At 39.6% G+C, this 25,397-nt stretch overlaps 1 protein-coding gene across 3 annotated transcripts; it reads right to left on the bottom strand.

The window, feature by feature from the left end:
* Window positions 1-263: 263 nt before the first annotated feature.
* mapre1b (microtubule-associated protein, RP/EB family, member 1b) lies at window positions 264-19,775 on the bottom strand. Of its 3 annotated transcripts, none has more exons than XM_059332694.1 (8): window positions 19,612-19,775; window positions 16,994-17,127; window positions 14,574-14,719; window positions 10,545-10,746; window positions 10,329-10,438; window positions 10,045-10,197; window positions 6,848-6,881; window positions 264-6,689 (listed from the first exon to the last, which is right to left on the bottom strand). In XM_059332694.1, the coding sequence occupies exons 2-8, from the start codon at window positions 17,112-17,114 to the stop codon at window positions 6,658-6,660; spliced, it is 798 nt and encodes a 265-aa protein (XP_059188677.1). In that variant the 5' UTR covers window positions 17,115-17,127; window positions 19,612-19,775; the 3' UTR covers window positions 264-6,657. The 3 variants fall into 3 exon arrangements, with proteins under 3 accessions (XP_059188677.1, XP_059188676.1, XP_059188678.1); XM_059332693.1 differs by having other exon boundaries at window positions 16,994-17,124; window positions 19,612-19,771; XM_059332695.1 differs by having other exon boundaries at window positions 264-6,881; window positions 16,994-17,124; window positions 19,612-19,771.
* Window positions 19,776-25,397: the final 5,622 nt, after the last annotated feature.

Here is a 25,397-nt window from a genome sequence, read left to right as displayed (position 1 = left end):
TTGATTTAAGTACAACTTTAAAGTAATTCCAGATTCTAAAAAAAGAAGTTATTTGGAAATATAAAAACAACACACTTTGAGTTTAATAAAAACGTACTTCTAGTTACTTAAAGTCCATTATTAGTTGGAAAAAAAGGATGTATTTAATTATATTTAAGTGCATCTTAATGGTGTCTCAGTAAGTAATTAAATAAAACCTCTAACAAAAGTTCACTTTCAGTTCACTAACGAAGTCTACAGAAGTTTATTAACAATACTTAAAGTAAGTTTACGTCCATGTACTTTTTATTTTTTAACTGGTTAAGTTTATCAGACAGCACTCAGTAACACATTGACTACCATCATAAAAACAGACACGAGCCATAAACACTTTCAACGGAGGAAAACCTGGAAAACCTAAGGAAGCTCAGAGAGACGAACGGAAAATAAAATCAGGTTTTTAATTCTGATCCAAACTGTTTTTTCTCCTGTACAACTTAAAAACAGATGAAGAAAGTGAGGATAATCTTTGTAAGTTACTTAAATATTTCGTCTTCAATCTTCAAAAAAAGTTTTGGCAGGAATTTGTTAAGTCTTTGTTGTTGTAATTCTCATTTTGGCCACAAGAGGCTGACGTGACCACGACTCTGTTGTTCTAAAAAGGGGTTTATTTCCTAGTGCATTCAACACTAGAATTGGTTTATTGACAAACATTGGCCACAGACCGATTTTACTGATATGTGCAGATTAAAAAAAAAAAAAAAAGACAAAAAATCTTTGAAAAGGGATTTTTATAGAACATGTAAACGATGCTTTGGTTCATTTAGAAATGATGCTGGATATTTATTTATGAGTCTTTTTTTTAAAAAAATGTTCAGTAATTGAAAGAGCAGAAAGAAAAAGAAAATAGTTGAAACCGTTTTTAAATCACCTCAAGCATCATTTTCTGCATTATTTATTATGTTTTATATTGGTGTTTATTGGTGTCATTGTCAGTATTAGGTCAATATTGGGCATTAAGATTAAATTTGTTAAAATAAAAATTGTGCGAGAAATTCAACCTCCCCTCAAAGAAAACTTAGTCATGGAAAAAATGATTAGACCAACATTGTTTTCTTCAATTTCCTGTTCATTTTAATACCTGGTACAACTAAAGGTACATTGGTTTGGACAAATATAACAAAAATAGCTCATGAGAGTTTAATTTAAGAGCTGATATCTAGATCTAGATTGGTTATTATCAAGAAAAACATTAAAATGAACAAGAAATTGAAGAAAACAATGGTGGTCTAATCATTTTTCCCATGACTGTAAATTAATCTATCCTCATCAGGAGCAGTGGAGTCGTGGTGCACGTTGGCCTCTAGTGGCCAAAATGAGAATTACAACAACACTTCAGAAAAAAGATTAAGTTGCACATTTTCTTTTTAGGAAGATACATAAATGATCTGCCTTTCCCACTTGTTCTTAAGTCAAACACAGGATATAAAACTATTCAAATTTAAATATAAATTTATTTGTTTTGTTCAGCTGCCTCTCAGAGCTTCTGTAGAAACCTCCCGACATGATGAAAGACGTCGTTATGTCACAGATCACAGCTGACGGAGCCAGTTTGATCCTTCTGACTGGTTAAACAGACCGTTGGGAGTCTCAGGTTGTTACATTGGCACTGGGTTCATAGAGGAGAAACTCCGGCTCCTCTTTAACTTTGCATAAAGAAAAAACACACTTCTGCCCTCAGGCTCGACACATCAGAGCTACTGCAAAGTTTTCCTGCATTGACTGGCAGTAACAGAAGAGAGCTATGATCATTAACAGACTAAAACATAAAAAGTTTCCCTCAAAACAAACAAGTTAAAGAAAACCTGTCAGACTCTGAGATCATCTGTAGAAAACTGGCTAATATGCAGAAGAAAAACAGCAGTTTTAATCTGCTTGGAGCACCAGATGAGTGAGATTTTAATCCTTATTAATTTGACTTTTTACTATTTGGTTGCATTACTGCTTTCAGTGAACATGTTGGGAAATAATGGACAACTATTGTGATAATGATCGTATTGTTTGAGTCAGCATCAGAGCAAAATGTGATAAATTTGCAGGTTTAAGTGTAAAATTAGAGGATTTCTGATTTCTCCTTTCAGTTATTTCATTTTCACCTCAGCTAAATTATAAATCCAAATATTTTTCAGCTTGGGGCTGTTGGGTGAAGAATTATTTAACTTTCTGGTAGGCTTGGATTCACACAAGAACTCATAAAAACAGATGTTTTTTTTTAAGTGTTTTTTTCAAGTGATTCACAAGAACTTTTTTCCTCATATTTTGACTTCTCGGGGGCTTTAGAAATGATGTGTTCATGTTTTTACAAAGATTTTATATTTCACCACTTTGAAGCGATTTTGAGTTTGAAAATCTTCCATAAATTTTAAATTCAGATAAAGAAAAACATTCTTACCATTTTACAGACAAAACCATCTATTAACTGATAATGTAAATGTTTGCATTATTTGCAGGACACATTACTTTATGAACCCATTTGTCCTCCAACTGAACAGCTAAATTTTCTAAATGAGTCAAACCGTTTGACCGAAAAGTGCTTTTCTTGTCACAATATTTAGTTTTCGGCCTCATGCAAGAACATTTTTGTAATACTAACTTTCTCTTACGTTGTTGTTGGATGGATTTTGACATTTAAAATCACTTCAAAGTGATGAAATATACAAAAACAGTGCTAGAAAATGTCTGTTTCAGAAAAAATTCAACATACGGGAAAATTTGTGAATGCAGCAATTTCATTTAGGGATAAATCTGTTTGTAAAAGTTCTTGCATTAAACCTGAAAGACCTTATGAAGACTAGATTATATTTTAGGAAATGCAGTCGGCCCGTGTGCAAAAAGACTAAATATAGTTCGATTAGAAAATATCTGCGGCCCAGAAACTACAAGGAGCAAAAGTTGATAATTAAATGATTTGAACATGCAAAAAAAAAAAAGAAAACAAATGATGCTGCTTTTAGTGATCTTAAACATTTAAAGTTGTACTCGTATTTCTGCACCAGATTCACAAACTTTGTGATAGAGAAAAACATCCCAACATTTGTTCCGATTGGTTTACTGACTCAATTCTTTTTTTTAACCAGTTTGTGCCCAGACTTTTCAGCCGTTTTCTCTGACACAAAAAAAAATTCACAATAAGATTTTTTTAAGTTGCAGTAAATTCTGATGACTCTTTAACTTTAATAGGGCCAAAGAGCTGTTTGGAAAAGCAGTTTAAGTTGTGTTGCATCTGTTTTTCATCACATTAAGCTTTAAATTAAAAGAAAGACTTTAAACTGACTTTCACCTTTAACGTGACGTTGTACAGAGGAAAGGCAGGTCCTCTTTATTCACAGTGACCCCGCTTTAGGAGCTCAATACGTGTCATAAAGAAATCATTTTTGGTGGAATCCTCGTCAGTCTTGGACCCTTTGAAGCTGCTCAGACGCGTTTCCTATCAGTCTGATTCACTGGCTGCGTATTTTAAAATACTTTTTCACCTTCAGAAATTATTTTTTTTTTACTAAGGCTGCAACAAATGAACAAAACTGTCTCGTAAAGTAGTAAATAAGTTGGAGCTTTGACCTCATATTCAAAGCTGGATTTGTGCAGAGATAAAAAAAAAAAGTTACTGCACTTCATTGATATAAAAAGGTCGTTAGAAACAAGAATCCTTAGCTGTAAAAACTCTTTGGAGTGTAAAAATAAAAACATACATTCTGGTAGGAAAATTATTTCTGGCAGTAGAGATGTTTCTCCTGACTGAAGGCAACGACCAGAAAACACAAAGAACCAAACACCAGGCTCCGACTGAGCAACATTTAGACCTAAAGGCTCAAACATGAAATACCTAAACGTCTGATCATCGTTAATCTGCAGAATGTTTAAGTCCGCAGCTCGTTTCTATCGCTGTAGAGCCAATTTTCTATTTGTTCAACTAACTAAAAGACCAAATATCTGCTCATGAACCTTGATTTAAACCATAAAGCGTCAGATTGCTGCTTCCTCCTGCTGCAGCGATTAAGCTCAGCTTCTGTCCAAAATACCTCCATTGTTGTTTATTTTCAGAACACATTAAAAATATGACTAACAGTACAAACATTTGCCCAAAAACAGCAGAGACTTACATTAAAGTCAAATAAAAAGAAGAAGAAGTGATGAAAAATGTTTTCTTATGAAAAGAAAGATGCTATGAGTAAGGCCATTGATAAAGGTATGGATTCCAGTAATAGCTAACGGGAAACTTTCTGGATCGTTCAACCTGGAGAATGTTTTCGTGTGCTTTTGTGTCAAATGGTTTTTAAACTCGTCCTGTACTGAGTGAGATCGAGCTGCTGAAAGAGCTCAGATTATTAGAGTCTGACAACATGATGGAAAGATGAAGTCTCGTTCTGACGCCGTTCTCCTTTTTCACTATCCAGTTTACAGAGGCACCATCATTACAATCAGGGGTTTTACACCGCCATAGACGACTAGGATTAGTGTAAAGAAATACAAACAAGCTGGAGCAGAAATATAATAGCAGCAGACAGCGCTGTGGACTACACGAGAAGTGAATTTGCTTATTTGAGGTGCAGAAAGATGTTCCTTACAGTATTCTCAATAAAAACAATTCGTTCTTGCACCTTTCCAAATTGTGCCAAGTCCTAACTCCTTCACTGTCAGGTCTGCAGTGATCTTTCTGACCGGGATGATTACTGCAGCAACAGAGGAGAAGAGATCCTAAACTAAAGCTCTCTTTTCCTAAAGAAAAATGCTTTAACTTTCAGGGTTTTTTCAAAAGTGGCCATGAGAAAATCTGAATATCTACTACCTTTGCGTTGGAAAAAGGACACCTGTGCAGGTGGCAGCGTATGAAAAGTAGCTGTGGATCATGTTTCAGGGGAGCTGGTGCCGCCACATGTCCCTGTTTGGATCTGAATGCACGGCAGGATAACAGCAGCTTCTCCATTTCTCCATACAGACACTTATAACAACAATCTTTCAGCAGCAGGATCAGGCTGTTGGCTGCAGCGCTCTAGCGTAATACTGGACTAGTTTTAAAAGCTATTGTTACCATTGAGACACAAAAACATGAGAAAGTGAGCCCAGGTTGAAAAATACTGAGACTTCCCCGTGTGTACGTTTGGAATCAACATTAATGTCTCAAATTAGGTACAAATGTGTCAAAAATGACGTTTTCTTCCTTTACAGAGTACAGTGGAAAAATTGGTCTCAAATCAGATCCACAATATACAATTTAAGTATTAAAATTGGTCAATCAGGGCTTGGAGATAGGACAAAGAGGGGAAAAGACACCTGTCTCACATTCCGACAGAGGGGCACGTCTTCAGCTCATTGATCCCACGTTTTGTAACAGTTTCGGGGGAATCTAACACTAGAAAACCGAGCAGAAGATTGACGTTTGGCGATCGGCTACATGAAGCGACTCACTGATCACAGTGTTTGTGATGCGGCTGCTCCGGATCTCCCGCCACAATTTATTTCTATTGGCTGAGTAAGGGCCACTGGTAGGAAACAGTGCATGTGCCTTGAAACAGACGCTAAAAAAAGACAAAACATAGGAAACAATCTCTGGTGATCTTTTGTTTACTAAACATTGGCGTGTTGATCAAAAAGCTGCTGTCTCACATTAACTCAGAGGAAAATCGGCGTTCCTGGAGAAGGAATTACACATTTAGGAGCCTGAAATGTAAACGCCGAGTTCCATACAGCAACACTTTCCATATCCCAAACCCATTTCTCTATTTTTTGTGGGAGAAAAAGTAGAAATCCTTCCAACAGAGTGATGGTCCAGTGACGTGAGGAGAACAGAAGTATAAAGTTGAGCGCATGACTGACAGGTGGTGGAAAAAACTTCAGAAACAGAAAAAAAAATGGAGTGCGGGGGGAAATGTGATAAAACAGTAGCATACATTTACAAAAGCTCAACAGGAAAGAAAATAAAGATGGTGGAAAGAAAAAAAGAAAGCAAAGGCCAAGAGAAGACCCGACTGTTGTCCCAGACCAAAACCCCGAGCCCTTCAGTGGCAACGTGTTGCTTTTTGCTCGATCGGCTACATGAAACTGGCAAATGTTTCTCAAAGTTTAATTTCTACACACAACTCATTGTTAGCACGACTAAAATTGCTGCAAAAATACAAAACACACCTCCGATTTGGTTTCAAAAAGGCGCAAAACTAAGTGTTCTAGTTGGGTATGTGTGCATTCGTTTAGGTTTTCCTCACTTGAGTGCATGCAACGTCCTCCAGATAGAAACAGCTTGGACAGGAGAGGCACAGAGCGGCTGATGAACCGTCTGGGTTAGTTTGGGACAAAGTGATTGTTGGACTGACAGCCGGGTCTTCAGGAGGTTCGTCACGTTTGATTTGTTTCAAATTGATTTTTAAACACATACAACCACACACACACACACACACACACACACACACACACGTACACTCGCACACAGAGAACATCACCGTGTTTTTCACACTCAAGTCCATTAAAAAACCAGATATGTACTGCATGATCTGGTTTAGGGAAGGGTAGGGGGTTACAGGTGAGGTGGGGGGGGGGCTGTGGAGGAGGAAGTGACCAAGGCGTCGTTAATTATTGGGAGCAGATGTTTGAGGAGAAGGAGCTGAGCTGAACAGTGGCTGAAGGCTAGAGGGGGAAGTCCGGCAGGTCTGGGGTCAGGAGAGGTCAGGGTGATGGGGTAAAGGGGGGACAAGTCGAGACCAGGTTCGGTGTTGGATATAAAACCAAACTTCTTGGCTTGAGGAAGGATCTCGAGGTTTGGAGACCACGGCAGCTAAGTGAAAAGTTGCTTGCAGTCTTGAATATTAAAACTCCTCCTGATCCTCCGCATCCGGTATCACAAAGCCCTCCTGGAGAGAGAGAGAGAGAGAGAGAGAACCTAAATTAGACACTGTGGGTTGAGCTTTGTTGTCTCATTATTTTTGTGCACATCATTTGGTTTGAGAAGCAAGTTTGATTTTAAGACCTTTTTATCAAAGACACACTGTAAAAACAGGCATTATTATAGGTACCAAGCTTCTATTTACAACCAAACAGAACCTTAAAATAATGATATTCACTTAACTCTACATATCTTGATTTTTTGTCAAATAAAATAGATCCTGGTAAAAACAAAACAAAAAAACCCTCAAAGGACTTCCGGTGTGCTGAGCATGGAGTAGGCATGCAGCTCCTAACTTTTTCATTTACCATTTTGAACCCTACTTTTCTCGTCATAACGTCGAGGGACTGACTTCGTAACATCAAATAACATCAATGCTACAGCAATAATTATGTCAAGATCTGGGAAACAAACCAAGAAAGACATTGCAGCAGAGGACTCCGCAGTTTTTGTTAGTTAAAAATCCATGTTGGAGCTAGTTAAATAAGAAGTATATTCTGGGGACGTCTAGAACGAGACCTGACCACTGTGTGAGCTTGGGGCTCAGGGTGTGTTTGGGCTGGTTAGCTGGGGAATAATTGATAAATGGTTGTTTTTTCGTTGTTTTTTTATTTATTAGGGCTTGTTTGTTTTTCCCTCCCTTTGGAGCTACTCACTCTATACTTTCTGCAAGTGTTTTAGATGAAGGGGAATCTTAACTTCATTAGCTGGAATGTAAAGGGGTAAAATCACCCAGTGAAAAGGAAAAGTTTTTTCAAACCTAAAGAAGCTCAGGGCTGGGGTAGCCTTTCTTCAGGAAACCCACTTGCATGACTCTGACCAATGGCAATTAGGTTAATGCTGGGCAGGACAGTTTTTCCATTTCAACTTTAAAGGGAAAGCCAGAGGTGCGGCTATCCTCGTTGACAGAAACATTCCTTTTGAGCCCTCCAACATTACAGCAGATAAATTTGGACATTTTATCATTGTTTCAGGCAAACTCTACAATAGTCAGTGGTTTTGGCTAATGTGTATGCGCCTAATATTGATGATTTACATTTTTTCAATCCTTCTCTGTACTCCCTGATCTAAATTCTCATTCTTTGATTCTCGGGGGAGATTTCAATTGTTATATGGATGCAGTATTAGAATGCTCCTCCCCTAAACCTATCACTCTCAGCAAGTCCGCCAGCTACATTAAAGCATTTCTCGACGATTTTAGCCTTTCTTATCCATGGCGGTTCTTGTATCCTACAGGAAGAGAATATTCCTTCTTTTCACATGTCCACCACACTTATTCTCAAGTTGATTTTTTTTTCTCGATAAATTAATCCCAAACCTTAAGTCATGTAAATACGAAGGTATTATTTCTGATCACGCTCCCCTGGCTCTGGGACTAGCTTCTTCCAATGCTGACTATACAAGGAGACACTGGAGACTAGACTAGAAGTAACTTTCTGATGAGAACTTTCTCTCACACATCTCTACACATATTAAAACTTTTTAAGCATCAATAGAACACCTGATGTGTCTAATAAAACAATTTGGGAAGCTATGAAAGCGTACTTAAGAGGAGAAATTATATCATTCTCAGCATATATAAATAAGTGCTCAAAGCAGAAACAGGCTGACATTGCTAATCAGATTTTAAATATAGACAAACAGTATGCAAATTCACCTTCACCTCAACTGTACAAGGAGCGCTTGAAACTTCAGGCCAAATTCAACCTCCTTTCCACTAATGAAGTTGTAAGTCATTTACTTAGGAGTAAAAGTAACTACCAGCAACCCCCAGTCAATCCTGTTGATATATTTCTCTCTGTTAACCCCACTTCTAAAAGGCATCATATCTAATCTATATAACCTTATTTCCAAACTACACTGCTCTTCAGAGGCAGCTATAAGAACTGCTTGGGAACAGGACCTACATTATACCTTTGCAGAGGACACATGGGACTCTGTGCTTGATCGGATTCATTCCTCTTCTATCTGTTCTCGACATGCACTTTTGCAATTTAAAGTAGTTCAACGTATCCAAATATCAAAAAACAAATTAGCACGAATGTACCCTGGTGTTGATCCTATGTGTGATAAGTTTAAAGGTGCACCTGCCTCACATTGTCACATGTATTGGACATGTCCCTCTTTAGGTAATTTTTGGACATCGGTTTTTCATGTGTTATCAGAAATACTTCACCATCGAATTGAGTCTAATCACTTGTCTGGTATTTTTGGCATTGTTCCAGATTTAAACTTCTGGCTTTTGCCCCTTTACTAGCCCGAAGAGCCATTTCACTGAAATGGAAGGAACCAGCTCCTCCCTCCTATTCACATTGGCTCAGAGACATGATATCCTGCATGAATCTAGAGAAGATTAGATACACTATTAGGGAATCGGAGAACAAATTCTACAAAATATGGCGCCCCTTCTTGTTATTTTATGAGAAACCCTCAACAATAATTTCTGATGGGTGGATGTTGTACAAATATTTACTAATTTTCAAAGAAATTTAACCGGTGTTTTTTGATTTGTCATAACTGTTATTCTGCACAAAGACATGTTTGAGTTGTTCCGATTGTGCTGATTCCATAAAGCAGCATATAGATTTATATATATTTTCTATATTGCAGTGTAACACAAGGACACAGAGGAGAATAACCTCCTTGAAGCTGCAGCTCACAGAGCAGCTCTGTCTCTGAGCAAAGTGACATAATGGTTTGGTAAACAGCAGCAGTCGGCCAAGTATCAGTGAAAACGCTGAGCCTTAGAGAGCGGCTGCATACCATTCCTCTGCAGGAATTTACAACGGCATCAGCAGTTGTTAGCAGCAGAGCACACAGGCTTTAATCTGCTGCTGGATGTTTATTTCAGTGGGAGATCACAGGGAAGCATGAAGGTAAAATAATTTACCTTTATTACTCGCTGGAGATTTATTCTCTGACGTTTTGTCTCATTTCTGTTACATGACTTTGTCAATTACTGTAAGGGAAAGTTCACTGGAAATATTTCTTTTTCAATCAAAAGACTTTAACTTGTTTTATGAAGAATACTTTTAATATGAAACTTTTAACAAACTAATCCATAAAGAGCTGCTCTGAGACATTTTTCTATCCATCAACTCTTCAGCAGGAACATGTCTTCATGAACTCACGTCTGTGGCGTAGAGGATATCAATGATCCTCTGCAGCGTGGTGTCGCCCTCGCCTTCTTTTTCCTGGCAGATCAGCTCAATGTTCCGCAGCTTACCAAAATAAAAGTCTCTCTCCTTCTCCATGTCCTGAATGGTAGATTTCAGCATCTCCACCTGCGGGGAAAAAAACTATTACGTTTTGTTTCTGATTTTTCTTGTTGACTCACTTTTCATGTGGTGTTTGAAGAGACTGATTAATCTCCTTTCAGTTTATTTGCTCGTCGTCATCTCACTGGTATGCTGACCTCATTCATGAGCTCCGCCCTCTCCTCGTCCCCTCCTCCCATCCCGGGCTTTCTCGCGCTGACGTTGGCCAACTTGGGTGCTACTTTGGCAACAGGTGGCCTCTGAGTTGCTGAGGAGACAACAAGGAAAAAATATGACGCAACAGAAAAACTTGGCAGCATTTCCCTCATTTAATATCACAGAGTGTGACTGACGGGGGCAGCAGCAGCTCTAACCTTGACTGAGGGCCTTTTTCGGGGCTTTGTTGAGCGCTGACGGGGTGGCGTTGGGGATGGGCATGGCGTCCTGGCCCTGCCTCGCCTCCACCGGGTCGTACTCCTTCCCATCGTAGTTGGCATCAAAGAACTTCTTAAACCACTGCACGAACTCAAAGTTGTCCTGGAACTTCCCCTTCACCAGTTTGTCTACTGGAATGATCTAGAAGCAAAGAGAGAGAATCAGGTCCACTGTCTGCCTGCCAGTTTAAGCTGAAATCACCTTTTATTTCTCTGTCTGGTGCCATTACATTTTTAACACAAGCACGGATGGGTGTTGTATGATCTCTCAAATGTATGTCGCTTTGGATAAAAGCATCTGCTAAATGACATTGTAGATTGTAGTATCACTGAAAACCAAAGGTAACCGGGCTTTCTCCACCAGAGCAACCCGGACTTTGGAACGGGCTGCTCGGGAAAAGGCGCGCAGAGTCAGTAACTTCTATTATATCACTTCTTAAAACCCACTTTTTATAGACTTGCTTTTATGTAATGCTTTCTATCTCACCACTCCTTTTTACTTCTTCCCTTTTTTTTTTACCGTGAATCTGAGAAGGTCTTGTGATTGTTCCTGCTGTCTCTTATCGTTTTTCTTTTAACGCAAGAATTGTTTTTATTGAGTGATTAACTGCTTTCTGTGGAAGCACTTTGTAAACTGCTGTTTTTAAAAGGTGCTATATAAGTTATTTTTTTATCACTGTCGATACAGTTCTTGTGTATGTGGTTCGGATACAAAAATCTTTTATTAGGCACCTTGCATTGTTGCATTATACGCTTTTATCTATTTATTTAAACCTGCATCAACTGAGGGTTTTAGCCCTTTAGAGGCAGCAACATTTTACATTTTATCACCTAAAGTTGTTAGCAACATCCAACAACAGTTTGTGTTTGTGCACACCTAAGGAATGTCAGTCCAATATTCACTGATTAATTTGCTAAATGCTCCACTATGTTCACCAACTCGTCTCCAACTGTGTCAGCAGGTACTGTGCTGTGGCTTTTTACAGATTTTTCTTCAAAAACATCTCAGTGAGAGTGAACCTGATCAGTCATGTTGAGGGCTGGACATTTAAACAATGAGCTGAAAATCACTAGAAAGAGGTGGATCATTTCTACCAGAAACACCCAACACATCGTTTTAAACATAATGGTTATAGTTTTTCTAAAATAACTCAACCTAAGAATAAGCAATTTACAAAATTAGAATCCAAATTATTTCATACTTAATGGTTCAACAAGAGAACAACAACAGAGAACAGTATTTGGTCTCAGAGCAGACATTGTAAAAATTATATACATGTGCACTTTTATTAACTATAATTGAATTAATGTGTTAAGAATTTACCAATGTGTATAGGAATTGATATAAAAAGAAGTAACGATTGAAATTGTTGGGCCAAAATGTGCAGTTGGTGAACTGGTGCTCCCAAATAAAACAGTGAATGACCCCCAGCAGCTGCAGTGGGACATCATTCAGTGAGCTGGTGACTCAGACAGCAGCTACTGCTCTGCTGGAATACAATTATGAACTAACAATGTATGGACTGTGTAAGACGCCCGGCCCAGAAAAGATTTCTTCAGTCCTGCTACATACATTAAACACAAAGCGGGCCAGATCGAAACCACGCTGAGGAAAAGAGAAAAAAACAAAAACATCATGTCAGCAGTAAAACAAATGAGTGAGCTGAGAGGAAGCTGACAGGAGACAATACACAAAGCGTGAACAAGTGCAAAGTCCACACTGCAGGCACAATGTCAGGGATTATAACCCTGAACAGCTGATCTACGTGTTCAAGCATCTGTTAGCCTGATCTATGAATCAGCACTGTCCACAGCACAGATCTACAGGCCTGACCTGACACACATGGACAGCAGGAAGGAAGTCACATGAATAAATGATGGAGACTTTGTCGATAGTCCTGCAAGCTGCAGCACGTTCAGACAAATGATGACTCAGCTGGATCTGCCCTGCCCTGTATAGTCTGGGTTGGTATTATTAAGTGTTCAGAGCTGAAAGGGGCTCTTAAAGCAATTTTACAAATATATTTCATTTTCCATTACAACTAAAAGCTTCTGATAGGAAAGTTTGACTTGAAAGATAAAGAGGAAGCACAAGTGTCTCTTTCCACAAAGCAGCAGCTGAAAAAAAATGTTTTTTCATCAAACATAAGCTGTCAGGTCAACAGAACCATAATCATTTGATTCTCATGCACAAAACCGCACTTAGAATATACAGTGGGGCATTAATAATTGGATTTTTGCCTTTAGCATGGTGGATGGAAACACAGAACACACACACACACAGTATATAGTGTTCAAAGAGTGACAGGCGAGCTAAGAAAAAACAAAGTGACTCATGACCAGATCAGCAGAGGCAGCTCAGCTGGCTGGGAGGGGCTGACGGGAGTTCCAGTCTGCATACCAGTACACATACTGGTGAAGTTATATTTTATAATAGTGCAGTAGTACAGTTAGTCAGGGTGAGATAGGGTGAAAACATTTTGCTTCCTGTTCGTGGCAGCAGTTGTCACGCAGTTTTGATTTCAAAACCTGATTTGTAATATTTGTCGTTTTCACCATTCTTTCTGCTGTCACTCTGAGGATGACTATTGTTTACAGCTGTGTGTGAGAGGAGAGGGGAGTATAAAAAGTATAGTTTCAGTTTTACCCCACCACAGGAAGGAGTGGGCGGGTTGCCCAGTAATTTAGACAGTGCAAACTAATCCTCAACAACCAGGCAACATGATTCATGCTCACTCATTTTCAGTGCTACTGGTAATGGCCTTAAATAAGGCCCCTGCTGTTAACATACTATTCACTTCCTGCAGCTGTTCCACATTAAAAGCTTTTCATCAGCTTTTATTGTGAAGCAGCACCATAACATACAGCCTGAGGGTGTGTGTCCACGCCCTGACTGACAGAAAGACAGGACGTTTCATCCCAACGTTTCTTTTCATGAAAACAATAATTAAATAACATTTCACAACTCTGGCCACTTGTTAAGTGGATGCTATCTTCAATCAGTTATTGTATTGTACATGCTTTGTGGTCAACACAGAGTGGAAGAGAAATTCATATACATACGGACTAGCTTGAGATTTTTACCTAAAACAGCTTGAAGCACTCTGGACTCTGGAGCCATGATCACATATGGATATTTCTGTTTGCAGGTTACTTATATTTTTTATTTTCTAGGCTATTTGAGGCAGAAACAGTGGGTTGACATGGGTAACATAATACTTGTAGACATGTATAGACGGTAATTACTAATGCACGTATATGAAGTCCATTATTTTCGGTATTGATCATACTGTAGTTAAGGTAAAGTTATTTTTATGGAGGCGAGTTGTCCTTTTTTGGAAGGTTTGTCTATAGCCATGTGATGCTTTTCTTGTCACTGTGTCACATTTTGATCTGGATTCTGACCTTTTGCTCAGGTATAATATTACAAAAGACCAACCAAATATATTCATAATTATAGCATTTTAATATAAAATTCCCAAACCACACAGCTTCCGACTTAATTTTGTCTCTGGTAACTCGATTTTGCAGAGTCACAAAATGTTATAATATGTTTTGATTCATTTTAGACATTATAACTGACAAATGATAAATGCAGCCACAGTGAGCTGGTCAGATCAGGAGGAGCAGGTGACAAACTCAACCTAAGCTGTTGGCAAAGTAAACACAACCTGAGACAAACCTGTTCCTGTTAGAGAACCAATTGTACAGTGTCTGTCAGGCTTTTATCACCGCTGACACAGGTATCAGCCCATAGGAGCATTTTGCATATGATGACTGCATATTTTGAAATATATTATAATAATACTTGCTCCCAAAGCCCTCAAGACTGAAGTCAACCATAATAAAAGCAAGCCCTTTAATTTAAGAAATTCCTCATCATTGTAGCCCTTCTGCAGTACTGTCGGATGCATCGTGTGATCTGAAGCTCAGGTGTACGTAGAGCAGGAGTTGTGTGTTGTTACTTACTTTGTCGACGCCCATCTTTTTGAAGGAAACCTGCAGAAGCTTGAAGTTGTGGATGTATTCATGCTCCAGCTTGGCACCAAATTTAACTTTCTTCAGAGGCACAGAGTTGGGAAACAGCATGTCCATGAACTGGCAGTAGGCACCACCTGCACCATTAAAATGATCCACAAAAAAAAATAAATTACATTACAACTCCTATTAATTGCTACAAGGACAAGTGTGTGCTGCATGTTCAAAATCAGTGGACAAACAACCACAACAACAAGTAAAGTAAGAGAGACAGAAAAGGAAACAATATGTATTTTCTTTCAAGTGATAAAATCAATCAGACATTTCTTTATATTCAATAATTGATGGCACACTCACAAACCATTCTTTAGATTGTTTTAAAAAACATCTCTTTTTACAGCAGCCAAGAGTAGGGTTTGGGGATTAATCTAATTTAATATTCAATTATTAATTTGATTTCCAACAACCTTGGAAAACAATATAATCCATAAAAACAATTATTGTGCCACATTCTGTTTTGCAATGACGCTCTCATTTTGTCTCGTTTTATAAACCCAGCGCACCCCTTTTTCTTTAGTGTGCACTTTCATCGCTCCCTGTAAGCCCCAAACTCGCTCTCTGCCAAGCTGTGTCATGTTCACTTCAGCTCGAGCCAACATCACCGAGAAAGAGCCTTTGGTCAAAAAGAAAGGTGGAAGAAATTCATCCGTTTCAAAACATTTTGCACCATTTTAAGGTTTAAGCGCAGCACCCAATGTAAAGCAAATTAATGTAAAATGAATGTGAGAGCATCAAAACGAACTTGTTTTTCACATATAAAGGTAGTAATTATGGTCCAAAATGATTTTTTCTGATTAATCAGTGAAATGATTTTTTATTGAAAAATTGTAACATTTTCTTGGGGTGATCCACAAACACTGCTTTGGTTTCAGAGTCAGAAACAATATTTCTGAATTACTGTTTAGAAAAATCTACCGTTTTTAGAAGTTTAATAAATATGATTTTTGCCTTGATGGAGCAGCCCGAGCTGAGAGTTGACGGCTTGGCTGGAGGGTAAATGTGCAGAATTTACAAACACAAATTTACCTCTGATTATTTCAACCAAATTTAACAAAATGCAGATTAGGGCAGGGTATTGGACCTCAAAAATGTAACTTTGAAATAAAGATGCATTTGAAATCCTTTAATTAAACACAAGCAACTGCTGGTTCACCTGAAATTGACAAAGCAGCACATTTTCCTTTTTTTTTTTTCAAAAGGATATTGTGTTTTTTTCAAATGGTTCAAATGATTTGAACTCTGCAGATGGAAATCTAGTTACAAATGTTTCTGCCCACCAGGGACGAACAATAGCTGTTCCTGCATCTGCTGTTCTGACACGTCTTTTAATTACAAACTGAGGTTTTAGAGATTTTCAATCCAGATACACAACATGCACAAGTACAACACATGCATGCACAGGCGGACGGATGTGAAACTATGAGCAACAAATATTATCTGGTTAAAGCAATAGGACAAAATGTGCCTATTGGCCTCTATCTCCATTTAAACAAGCTGATAAAGTGTGTCAGCAAAGCCAGAGATTCCAAGTCTTGCCTAATTTAACAATGTGCTGTGAGTGCTTCTTGGCAAAAATACACAGTGAAGATATGTCTTGACAATCATACTGCCCATTATAACAGTACCAGCACACCTTTTAATGCCTACATCTGTTAAAGATGCCACAGGCTCCATAAATAAAAATTAGTAGAATACGGTTTAATTGTGGAACAGTATTTATTAAATGATTTTGGCCATTATCACAGGAGTTAGGCAGGCAGCCCTTCAGCTGCCTGTGTGAACTCCTCAGCAGTTCAGTGAGGCAGCCTTCACCCACTGCTCACGGGTGCTGTGTGGCCTGGGCATTGTCCAAAAGGCAGCAATTGGAGGTGGAGGACCTGGCAGCCATCAGAGATTTCTGGCTCAAATATTGCATCTAATAAAAGCAGCACAGCCACTGATGCTTATATACTAAATCGGGACATCTATCATCCATTTGGTGTGAAGAATCAGACCTTGTAACACAGTAAACATCAGCACACTGTGTGCCAAGTTTTTGAAATTGTTCCTGCAAAATCAAAGTTTTCTTAATTAATCTTTGATGAAACAAAGAACCAACAAGCACATGTTTAATTTGCTCATGCGATATAAACAGAAGCTTCAGTGTTTTTCCTCTTACATTGTCGACATATTCAGCATCAGAGGCGACCGTTCGACTGTTCCACAACAGAACAATCACACAGTCATGCAAGATGTCAGGCATGCCAACACTGATCCCAGAACTGTTTCAAGAGGTCTGACAACAGTCTGTAAATGAAACATATGTGGTGCTCCCATAATAAGATACAGATTTTAATAAAGACATGTCTTACCTGAACACAACATTTCTATCTTGGTGAGGTTCATCTGTAGAGAGTCGTTGATCCAGACCAACATGTCATGACGACTTAAGTTGTCACTGGTCACTGAGGTGGAGTACACGTTCACAGCCATTGTCGGTCACCTGCTGACACAGAGAGGAAACATTTACATGATGACCAATTTATCTGTCAGAGCGGCCGAGAGAGCGGATAAACTCACTGCTCACAGTCAGAGGTACCAGCCTGAAGCTGCTGGAGGAGTTATTACGCATTCATGATGCTGTGTCATCTTTAGAAGACATTTTTCAGTATAAACTGGTTTGTAAATAACCTGCCTAAGAACTGCTTAATGCACGGAGATGCTCAGAACAACTGTGATTACTATGTCATGTTTGTGTAGAGACAAATTGATAAACCATGGCCTTAATCTATTTTTTTGTGTGTGGCTACACTGGGGCTGTAACCAACAAATATTTTAAGTGTTTTCTGAAGTAATTATTTGGATTGTAAAATTTCAGAATACAGTTCAAACACAGGCAGTCAAATATCCCAAAGCCCAAGTTAGCATGAAATTGAAATTCCCATTTTAATGATATAAGACGGCGTGTTTGTGTGTGTGGAGTTTGCATGTTATTCCCATGTCAGCGTGGGTTCTCTCCGGGTACTCTGGGTTCCTCTCAGTCCAAAAACATGCACTTAGGTTTAATTGCCAACTCTAAATTGCCCATAGGTGTGAATGAGAGCGTGACTGTCTCTATATGTCAACCCTGCGATAGTCTGGCGACCTGTCCAGGGTGTACCCCGCCTCTCGCCCAATGTCAGCTGGGATAGACTCCAGCCCCCCGCAACCAGTGTGGATAAGCGGAGAAGGATAATGAATGAATGAATGAATGAATGAATGAATGAACGATATAAGACAACCAGCAAATTAGGGACTTACTAATATCAAAATGGTTTCAGAAGAATATTCTTTCAATAACCTCATCAAGATAATAAGAACTACTTAAAATTTTAATTAATGTGATTTTACCATTAGAAACATTTTGTTTTGTTCTTAATCAGTGCACTCACACTGTGGCACACTTATGTGAATCAATCAACCTTCCCATCCGTGTTTCTTCTGAGAGGTTGTACTGCAGGCACACCCAAATATGGTGGCAACAAAACAATACTTTTCAATAAGCACAATTATAACATGCTTTCAACTCATAGGATACCTATGTTTACATCAGAAAAAGTAAGCAAAACGAAGCTCAATATTGTGATATTTCTGGCAAAATCACTTCTACTACATGTCTCATATAATGTGTCCTAAAATAAAGCGTCTGGAATAACTAGGTCCAGTTAAAAACATTAAAATCATGAATAGTTCAATATGTAAAGCATGTGGAGACCCAACTTGATTTTTCAACATACAGGACACTTGTGGGCACTTGGAAAACTGGTGTATACAGGCATTTTCCATGGTTTTCTTGATAATAACCAACATCATTATCAATAAACCATGGAAAATGTCTAGATATCAGCTCTTAAATTTAACTCTTATCAGCTATTTTTGTTGCTATCATTATATTTGTCCAAACAAATGTACCTTTAGTTGTTCCACGCATTAAAATGAACAAGACATTGAAGAAAACAAGGGTGGTATAATAATTTCTTCCATGATTGTATATAAATTCCATTTAATTTTGGGGTTTTTTTTAAAACAGTGAAATGTAATTTTTACTTTTTTTTATGATGAATGGCGCATCTCCGTTATCGTATAATGCTATATTTTTGAGTTGTTCCCACTTTTAGCCATGATTGTGCGGATTCCATAGAGCTGCAGGACATATTTATTCGATATAGATTTTATATATTGCAGTGAAATACAAGGCCACAGAAATGTAAAATGTAAAAAAAAGAGAAAAAAAAAAAAAACGCCCAGAAACTGCTTGTTGGGGTTCATAACGGCCGGTTTCTTCTAGGAAAATTTAGATTTAGATTAGTTAGATGCGGCTGTATCGTTAACTGCTGGGAGCGAGTTACAGTTAGCTGAATGCAACAGGGCCCCGGTAGAAACTTAACGGTAGTAACGGTTAGCTGAATGCAACAGGGCCCCGGTAGAAACTTAACGGTAGTAACGGTTAGCCCACTAACCAGCTAACTAAGAGCTACTTAGCTTAGCTACGTGGCCACCAAGTCATCTAATCAGCCACCAACTGACAGCTGGTTGAATTAGCTGGCAGCCCGGTTACATGAACAGAAACGCAGCTATACTCTAGCTACGTCTCTGTACCCGGTGAAGTTCGACCACCGACTAACGTGCGGCAGTTCACCCCCCTGACGGAGACGTGTTCCCCGCCCTGAGCTCACCCAGCACCCCGCTAGCTTCAGTTAGCTTATCACAAACTTTCAGTGTCGCAGCTGGAAAGCGGCGGCTTTGTCCCCGCGGTATCAGACCCCAGCTAACGGCTACAGGAGCGGGCTAAACACCCCGGAGCCCTCGCCCCGGCCGGTTCTCCCGGTTCAAACGGTTATATTCATGCTAATCACAAGCTAGCATCTGTGCTAAAAGGGCTTAGCTTCGCCTTGTCCACCGGCCCGCTTCACATGCCGGTAATAACGTGTTTCAGCGCCGTTATACCTACCGGGAGTGGATTGGCTTTCACAGATCTTGGACACGACGATTTGATTATTTTTCTCAGCTTTAACTTGTTGTCATAAAAACGTAAATCTGAGATTGTTTCGACGTTAAAGCCACTTCTGCTTTCTCTTCTCTTCTTCTTCCTCACGTTCACTCTACCGGCAGCGGAAGAACCGATTTGATGACGTCAGGACGGCGCGGGTAACGCCTAAACGTAACGACGGCGTGACGTAAAGATATAACACAGGACATGAATAAGTAAATAAATAAATAAATAATATTGTCTTGCAATAAAGAATGGAATATTGATATATTTATGAAATCGGTAAAATGTCATGTCAGTGAAATATTAAATATAAATATATATAAAATGCAACAAAAAGACGAATAGAAATCAATTTTAAAAATAATAATAATATAATAATCAATAAAAAAAATAAAAAAAATAAAAATATATACAAATGTTTTTCTATAATGTACAAGTACAAGGATGATGGCGGCGCGCATGGACGCAGCGGCTCTTGGCTCTCTGTATCGGTGTATTATTATGATGATTGCGTTATATGTGTATGTAGTGTATGCAGTGTGTTTCAGTACGTGTTGTAATGCGACAACTGTGTACAGTCGTATAGAGCTCCTGAGGCTCGGACTACGTCACGAGGCTGTTGTCTCGAGAGTTTTCCAGCAAACTCACAACATCCCGCTGGCTATAGCACGATCTCCGGGGGCTCCCTGGATTGTTGGCGGCACCGGCAAGCGGCGCAGACGGCGCAGAGAGCGGAAGCAGAAGCGGGGTTGCCGAGCGGGCCTGCTAGCCAGGCTAAGGAAACAGCCGCTCAAACCCCCACTACCCAGCATTTTCCTGTCCAACGTGAGATCCATCGTTAACAAGATCGATGAGCTGGAGCTTCACCTTGCAGCTAACGCTACCGTTCGCGATTGCTGTGTGCTGGTCATCACAGAGACGTGGCTACACCAGCTAATCCCGGACGCTACGGTTGAGCTAGCGGGTCGGACCACCCACCGCTTCGACAGGAACGGAGACTCGGGTAAGAGCAGAGGAGGAGGACTGTGTGTTTATGTCCACAATGATTGGTGCAATGACAGCAAGATCACAGACACACACTGCTCCCCCAACATTGAAGCTATGACAGTTGTCTGTAGGCCCTTCTACCTGCCTAGAGAGCTAACAGTAGTGATCATCACTGCTGTTTACATTCCACCAGATGCTAACGTTAGCATGGCTCTCACTCACCTACATGACACTGTCAATAAACTGCAACTGGCTCATCCTGAGGGAGTACAGATCATCATTGGGGACTTTAACCAAGCATGCCTTAAGACTGTCCTTCCCAGATTTGTACAGTATGTACAGTGTTCCACCAGAGGGGCTAACACACTGGACCGGGTTTATTCCAATCTTAAGCATGCCTACAGAGCTGTCCCCCTCCCACATCTGGGCCTGTCTGACCATCTCTCCCTGCTGCTCATCCCTGCATATACTCCCCTCAGGAGGAAAACCAAGCCAGTTACAATAACTGTAAAAACCTGGCCAGAGGGTGCTCTCTCTCAGCTGGAGGACTGCTTCGCCACCACTGACTGGAGTATGTTTGAGCATCAGAATCTTCAGGTCTTCACCGACTCTGTACTGTCCTACATCAAGTTCTCCATGGACAATGTAACAGTGGAAAAGCACATCCGTGTCTTTCCAAACCGGAAGCCCTGGATGACAGGCCAAGTTCAGTCACTCCTGAGGGCTCGTAACTCCGCCTTCAGGACGGGTGACCAGGACCTGTACAGCACTGCAAGAGCGGACCTGAGGAGAGGGATTAAAAGTGCCAAGATGGCCTACAAGAAGAAGGTAGAGGAACACCTGTCCAACAACAACCCCCGGCAGGTGTGGCAAGGACTAAAACAGATAACGAACTATAAAGGCAGCTCCTCAGTTACCATCAGCAGTGACGCCTCGCTGGCAGAGGAGTTAAACCATTTCTTTGCCCGCTTCGAGGCCATGAGCCCCCACCCAGCCACACTGCCCCCACAGACTGACAGCCCACACACACTCACTGTCCAGGAACATCAAGTGAGTAGAGTGTTCAGATCAGTGAAGATGAGGAAAGCTGCTGGTCCCGATGGAGTTACTGGTGAAGTACTCAAAGCCTGTGCTAGCCAACTCTCGCCTGTCTTCACTAAGATCTTCAATCTCTCTCTGTCACACGCCACCGTCCCAGCCTGTCTCAAGTCAGCCTCCATTATCCCTGTCCCCAAAAACTCAACCGTCAAAAACCTCAATGACTACAGACCAATTGCACTAACATCAGTAGTTGCAAAATGTTTTGAGAGACTGGTGTCACAACACATTAAGGACTGCCTCCCCCCTGCCTTTGACCCACACCAGTTTGCATACAGGACCAACAGGAGCACAGACGATGCCATCTCGACAGCCCTCCACTGTGCTCTGAGCCACCTGGAGCACCCGGGGACCTCGGTGAGGATGCTGTTCGTCGACTACAGCTCAGCCTTCAACACCATCATTCCTGACATCCTGGTGGACAAGCTGGCTGCCCTGGACTTTCCCCCTCCCACCTGTGCCTGGATCAGGGACTTCCTTTCAAACCGCCCACAGACTGTTAAGGTTGGTGCCCACAACTCCTCCACCCTCACGCTCAGCACCGGCTCTCCACAAGGCTGTGTGCTGAGCCCTCTCCTGTATGCCATCTACACCCATGACTGCACCCCCACTCACCCCACAAACACCATAATCAAATTTGCGGACGACACCACCATAGTGGGGCTCATAACTGGAGATGATGAGTCGGCCTACAGGGACGAGGTGCAACATTTAGCAGAGTGGTGTGCGAAAAACAACCTGAGCCTCAACACCAAAAAAACCAAGGAGGTGGTCATAGACTTCAGGAGGCAAAAATCTGACACGGCTCCTCTCCTCATCAATGGAGACTGTGTGGAGAGGGTCCCCACCTTCAAATTCCTGGGGACTCACATCTCAGAGGACCTGACCTGGTCAAGCAACACGTCAGCAGTGGTGAAGAAGGCCCAGCAGCGACTCCACTTCCTGAGAGTACTGAAAAGGAACAGACTGGAGGAGAAGCTGCTGGTAACCTTCTACCGCTCCACCATCCAGAGTGTGTTAATGTTCTCCATCTCTGTGTGGTTTGCAGGCTGCTCAGCAGCTGATAAAAAGAAGCTGCAGAGGGTGATTAGGTCAGCTGAAAAAACAATTGGCTGCCCCTTGCCCTCCCTGGACGACATCGCCAGCTCCCGATGTCTTTCCAGAGCGAGGAACATCGCCCGTGACCACCTTCACCCAGGTCAGCACCTGCTCAGCCTGCTGCCCTCTGGGAGGAGGTACAGAAGCCTTAAATGCAGAACTAGCAGGATGAAAAACAGCTTCTTTCCCTGGGCTGTCAGAACTCTTAACACCCAGAACTCTCAACACCCACATAGGATAAATTAATTAAAAAGTGCAATAAAACGGACATGTGCAATACAATTGATATGTGCAAAACACTCAATATTACCTCATGTATGAATTATAGCATTTTAAGTATCCATTTATTTATTTTTATACTTATTTATTACATCACATGTCCTTGTTCTTGTTTTTGTCCTTGTTTAGCTCGGTATTTTTTTAAATGTTTTTACTCATGTTGTTTGTGTTATGATTGTCATAACTATGCACCTTATGCAGTGGCACTTTCAATTTCGTTGTATAGTGAACTATATAATGACAATAAAGACTATTTGATTTGATTTTGATTCTCATGAATAGAATGTATATAAAATTAACAAGAATATACATAAATATTTTCTCAGTGTTGCAATGAAATATTGAATATAAATATATATAAAAATTAACAAAAATATAAATAAATATTTTCTCATCTTACAATAAAAAGATGAATAGACATACATTTAATAAAATACACACATATATATATATATGTATATATTTATATATGGAATTAATAAAAACTAAATATGTATTTTCTCGTCTTGCAATAAAAGTCAATATATATATAAAACATTAAAAATATAAATATTTCCTCAAGTCTAGCAATAAAGAATTACATTTATGTATTTATATAAATTAACAAAAATCAATAAATTATTGTCTTACAAAAAATAACATTTATATATATTATATATAAATAATAATAAAATGATTTTAAGTGAATAGTTTTTTCTTTATATCAATGTGCTTAATAAAACAACATAGTAACAAGAAAATGTATAATATTGTAGTGAAGAATAATCTCTCAATGGGAACTATCTGGTCATCTATTTTTGTAACTGGCTTTTTTTTAAAAAAGGCATCTAGAATATCAGATATTGTATTAGAAATGAAAATAGTAATGAAAAGATCTGACACATATTTTAGTTGTTTTTTCATACAAAAATATTTGATAGCTTTTTTTACTGAACTTCTACTACAGAACTACACTTTAAAGTTTGTTACAAAGAATAAACAGTATTTTCTTTTAATCTTTTTAATTTTATTAATAAAGTCTGTTTGGGGGGCATTTTCCTGCTTTCATAGTGACAGAAAGAGTGACACACAAAAGCCACAGTCCCGTTTGAAAAACAAAAGAAATGCATGTAAGCTGCAGGATACGGTTGAAAGAAAGAGGCCATCACTAGGATCATTGGGATTTCTTTATTGCTTTTTTAATGAAAAGATCCCATAATTTCATTCAACTCTTTTCTCAAATATACAGTACGCAATGATGACGGATAAAAACAGAGCACCATTATTTGTTCAAACACACATGTAAAAATAAATCTCTATGTCCCTCGGTAAGAGCAGTACCAGGAACAGGACAGTGACGAGAACTTTTCACTCCACACTTGAACCGATTGAACATTCACACATTTATAACTCTGAATCCGTCTCCTGCTGGTAATGTGCAAAAATAGGAAACAGTCTCCTTACACACCTTCACCACACCAAACTGGTCTTAAAAAACCCAGATTTATGACACAATCATCAGTCAGAAAAGATAAAAAAAAAAATACTCTTTGTATTGTACAATAATCAGTCATTTACTCATTGGTCCAGAATAATCACAAACTCTTTTTTACAACATTTGATGTCAATAAGGTCATTTGTATGCATTGAACAATATTGTCTTTTATAGTTATAAGGTTTTAAAGGCAATAAAAAAATCACCTGTTTTTGCATGATTAAATTTCAGTTTCCTGAGTAAAGAAACCATAACAAATAAGCTGCTGGTAAAAAAAATAAAATAGGATAATTTGTGGAGTGGATCTTCCATTCACTGTCTCACTGCTGAATGATCAACTGTGAGGTAACGGTTCACCAGTATGGCTCTGTTATTGTATTAGCACCAAAGAGTCAAACTGTTCATCAAAGTGGTTTAGTGCAAAAGTGGCAGTCTCTCACACACACACACACACACACACACACACACACACACACACACACACACACACACACACACACACACACACACACACACACACACACACACACACACACACACACACACACACACACACACACACACACACACACACACACACACACACACACACACACACACACACACACACACACACACACACACACACACACACACACACACACACAGCATCGATGCAGCAAACAATCAACACAATTCAAGAGTCCTCCTAAATGTTCTGATTCCCTGAGTAAAAAAACAAACAATAAATGTTACAAAGAAACAAGAAAAAAAGTTTGTGTCTCAGCTGCAGATACTAAACCACAAAAGCTTTGTCTCAAATACCTGA

The sequence above is a fragment of the Centropristis striata genome, chromosome 5 (assembly GCF_030273125.1).
Source record: "Centropristis striata isolate RG_2023a ecotype Rhode Island chromosome 5, C.striata_1.0, whole genome shotgun sequence".
Classification (NCBI taxonomy): Eukaryota; Metazoa; Chordata; class Actinopteri; order Perciformes; family Serranidae; genus Centropristis; species Centropristis striata.
Note: the sequence above shows the minus strand (reverse complement) of the source record. Positions and strands in the feature narration are given on the sequence as shown.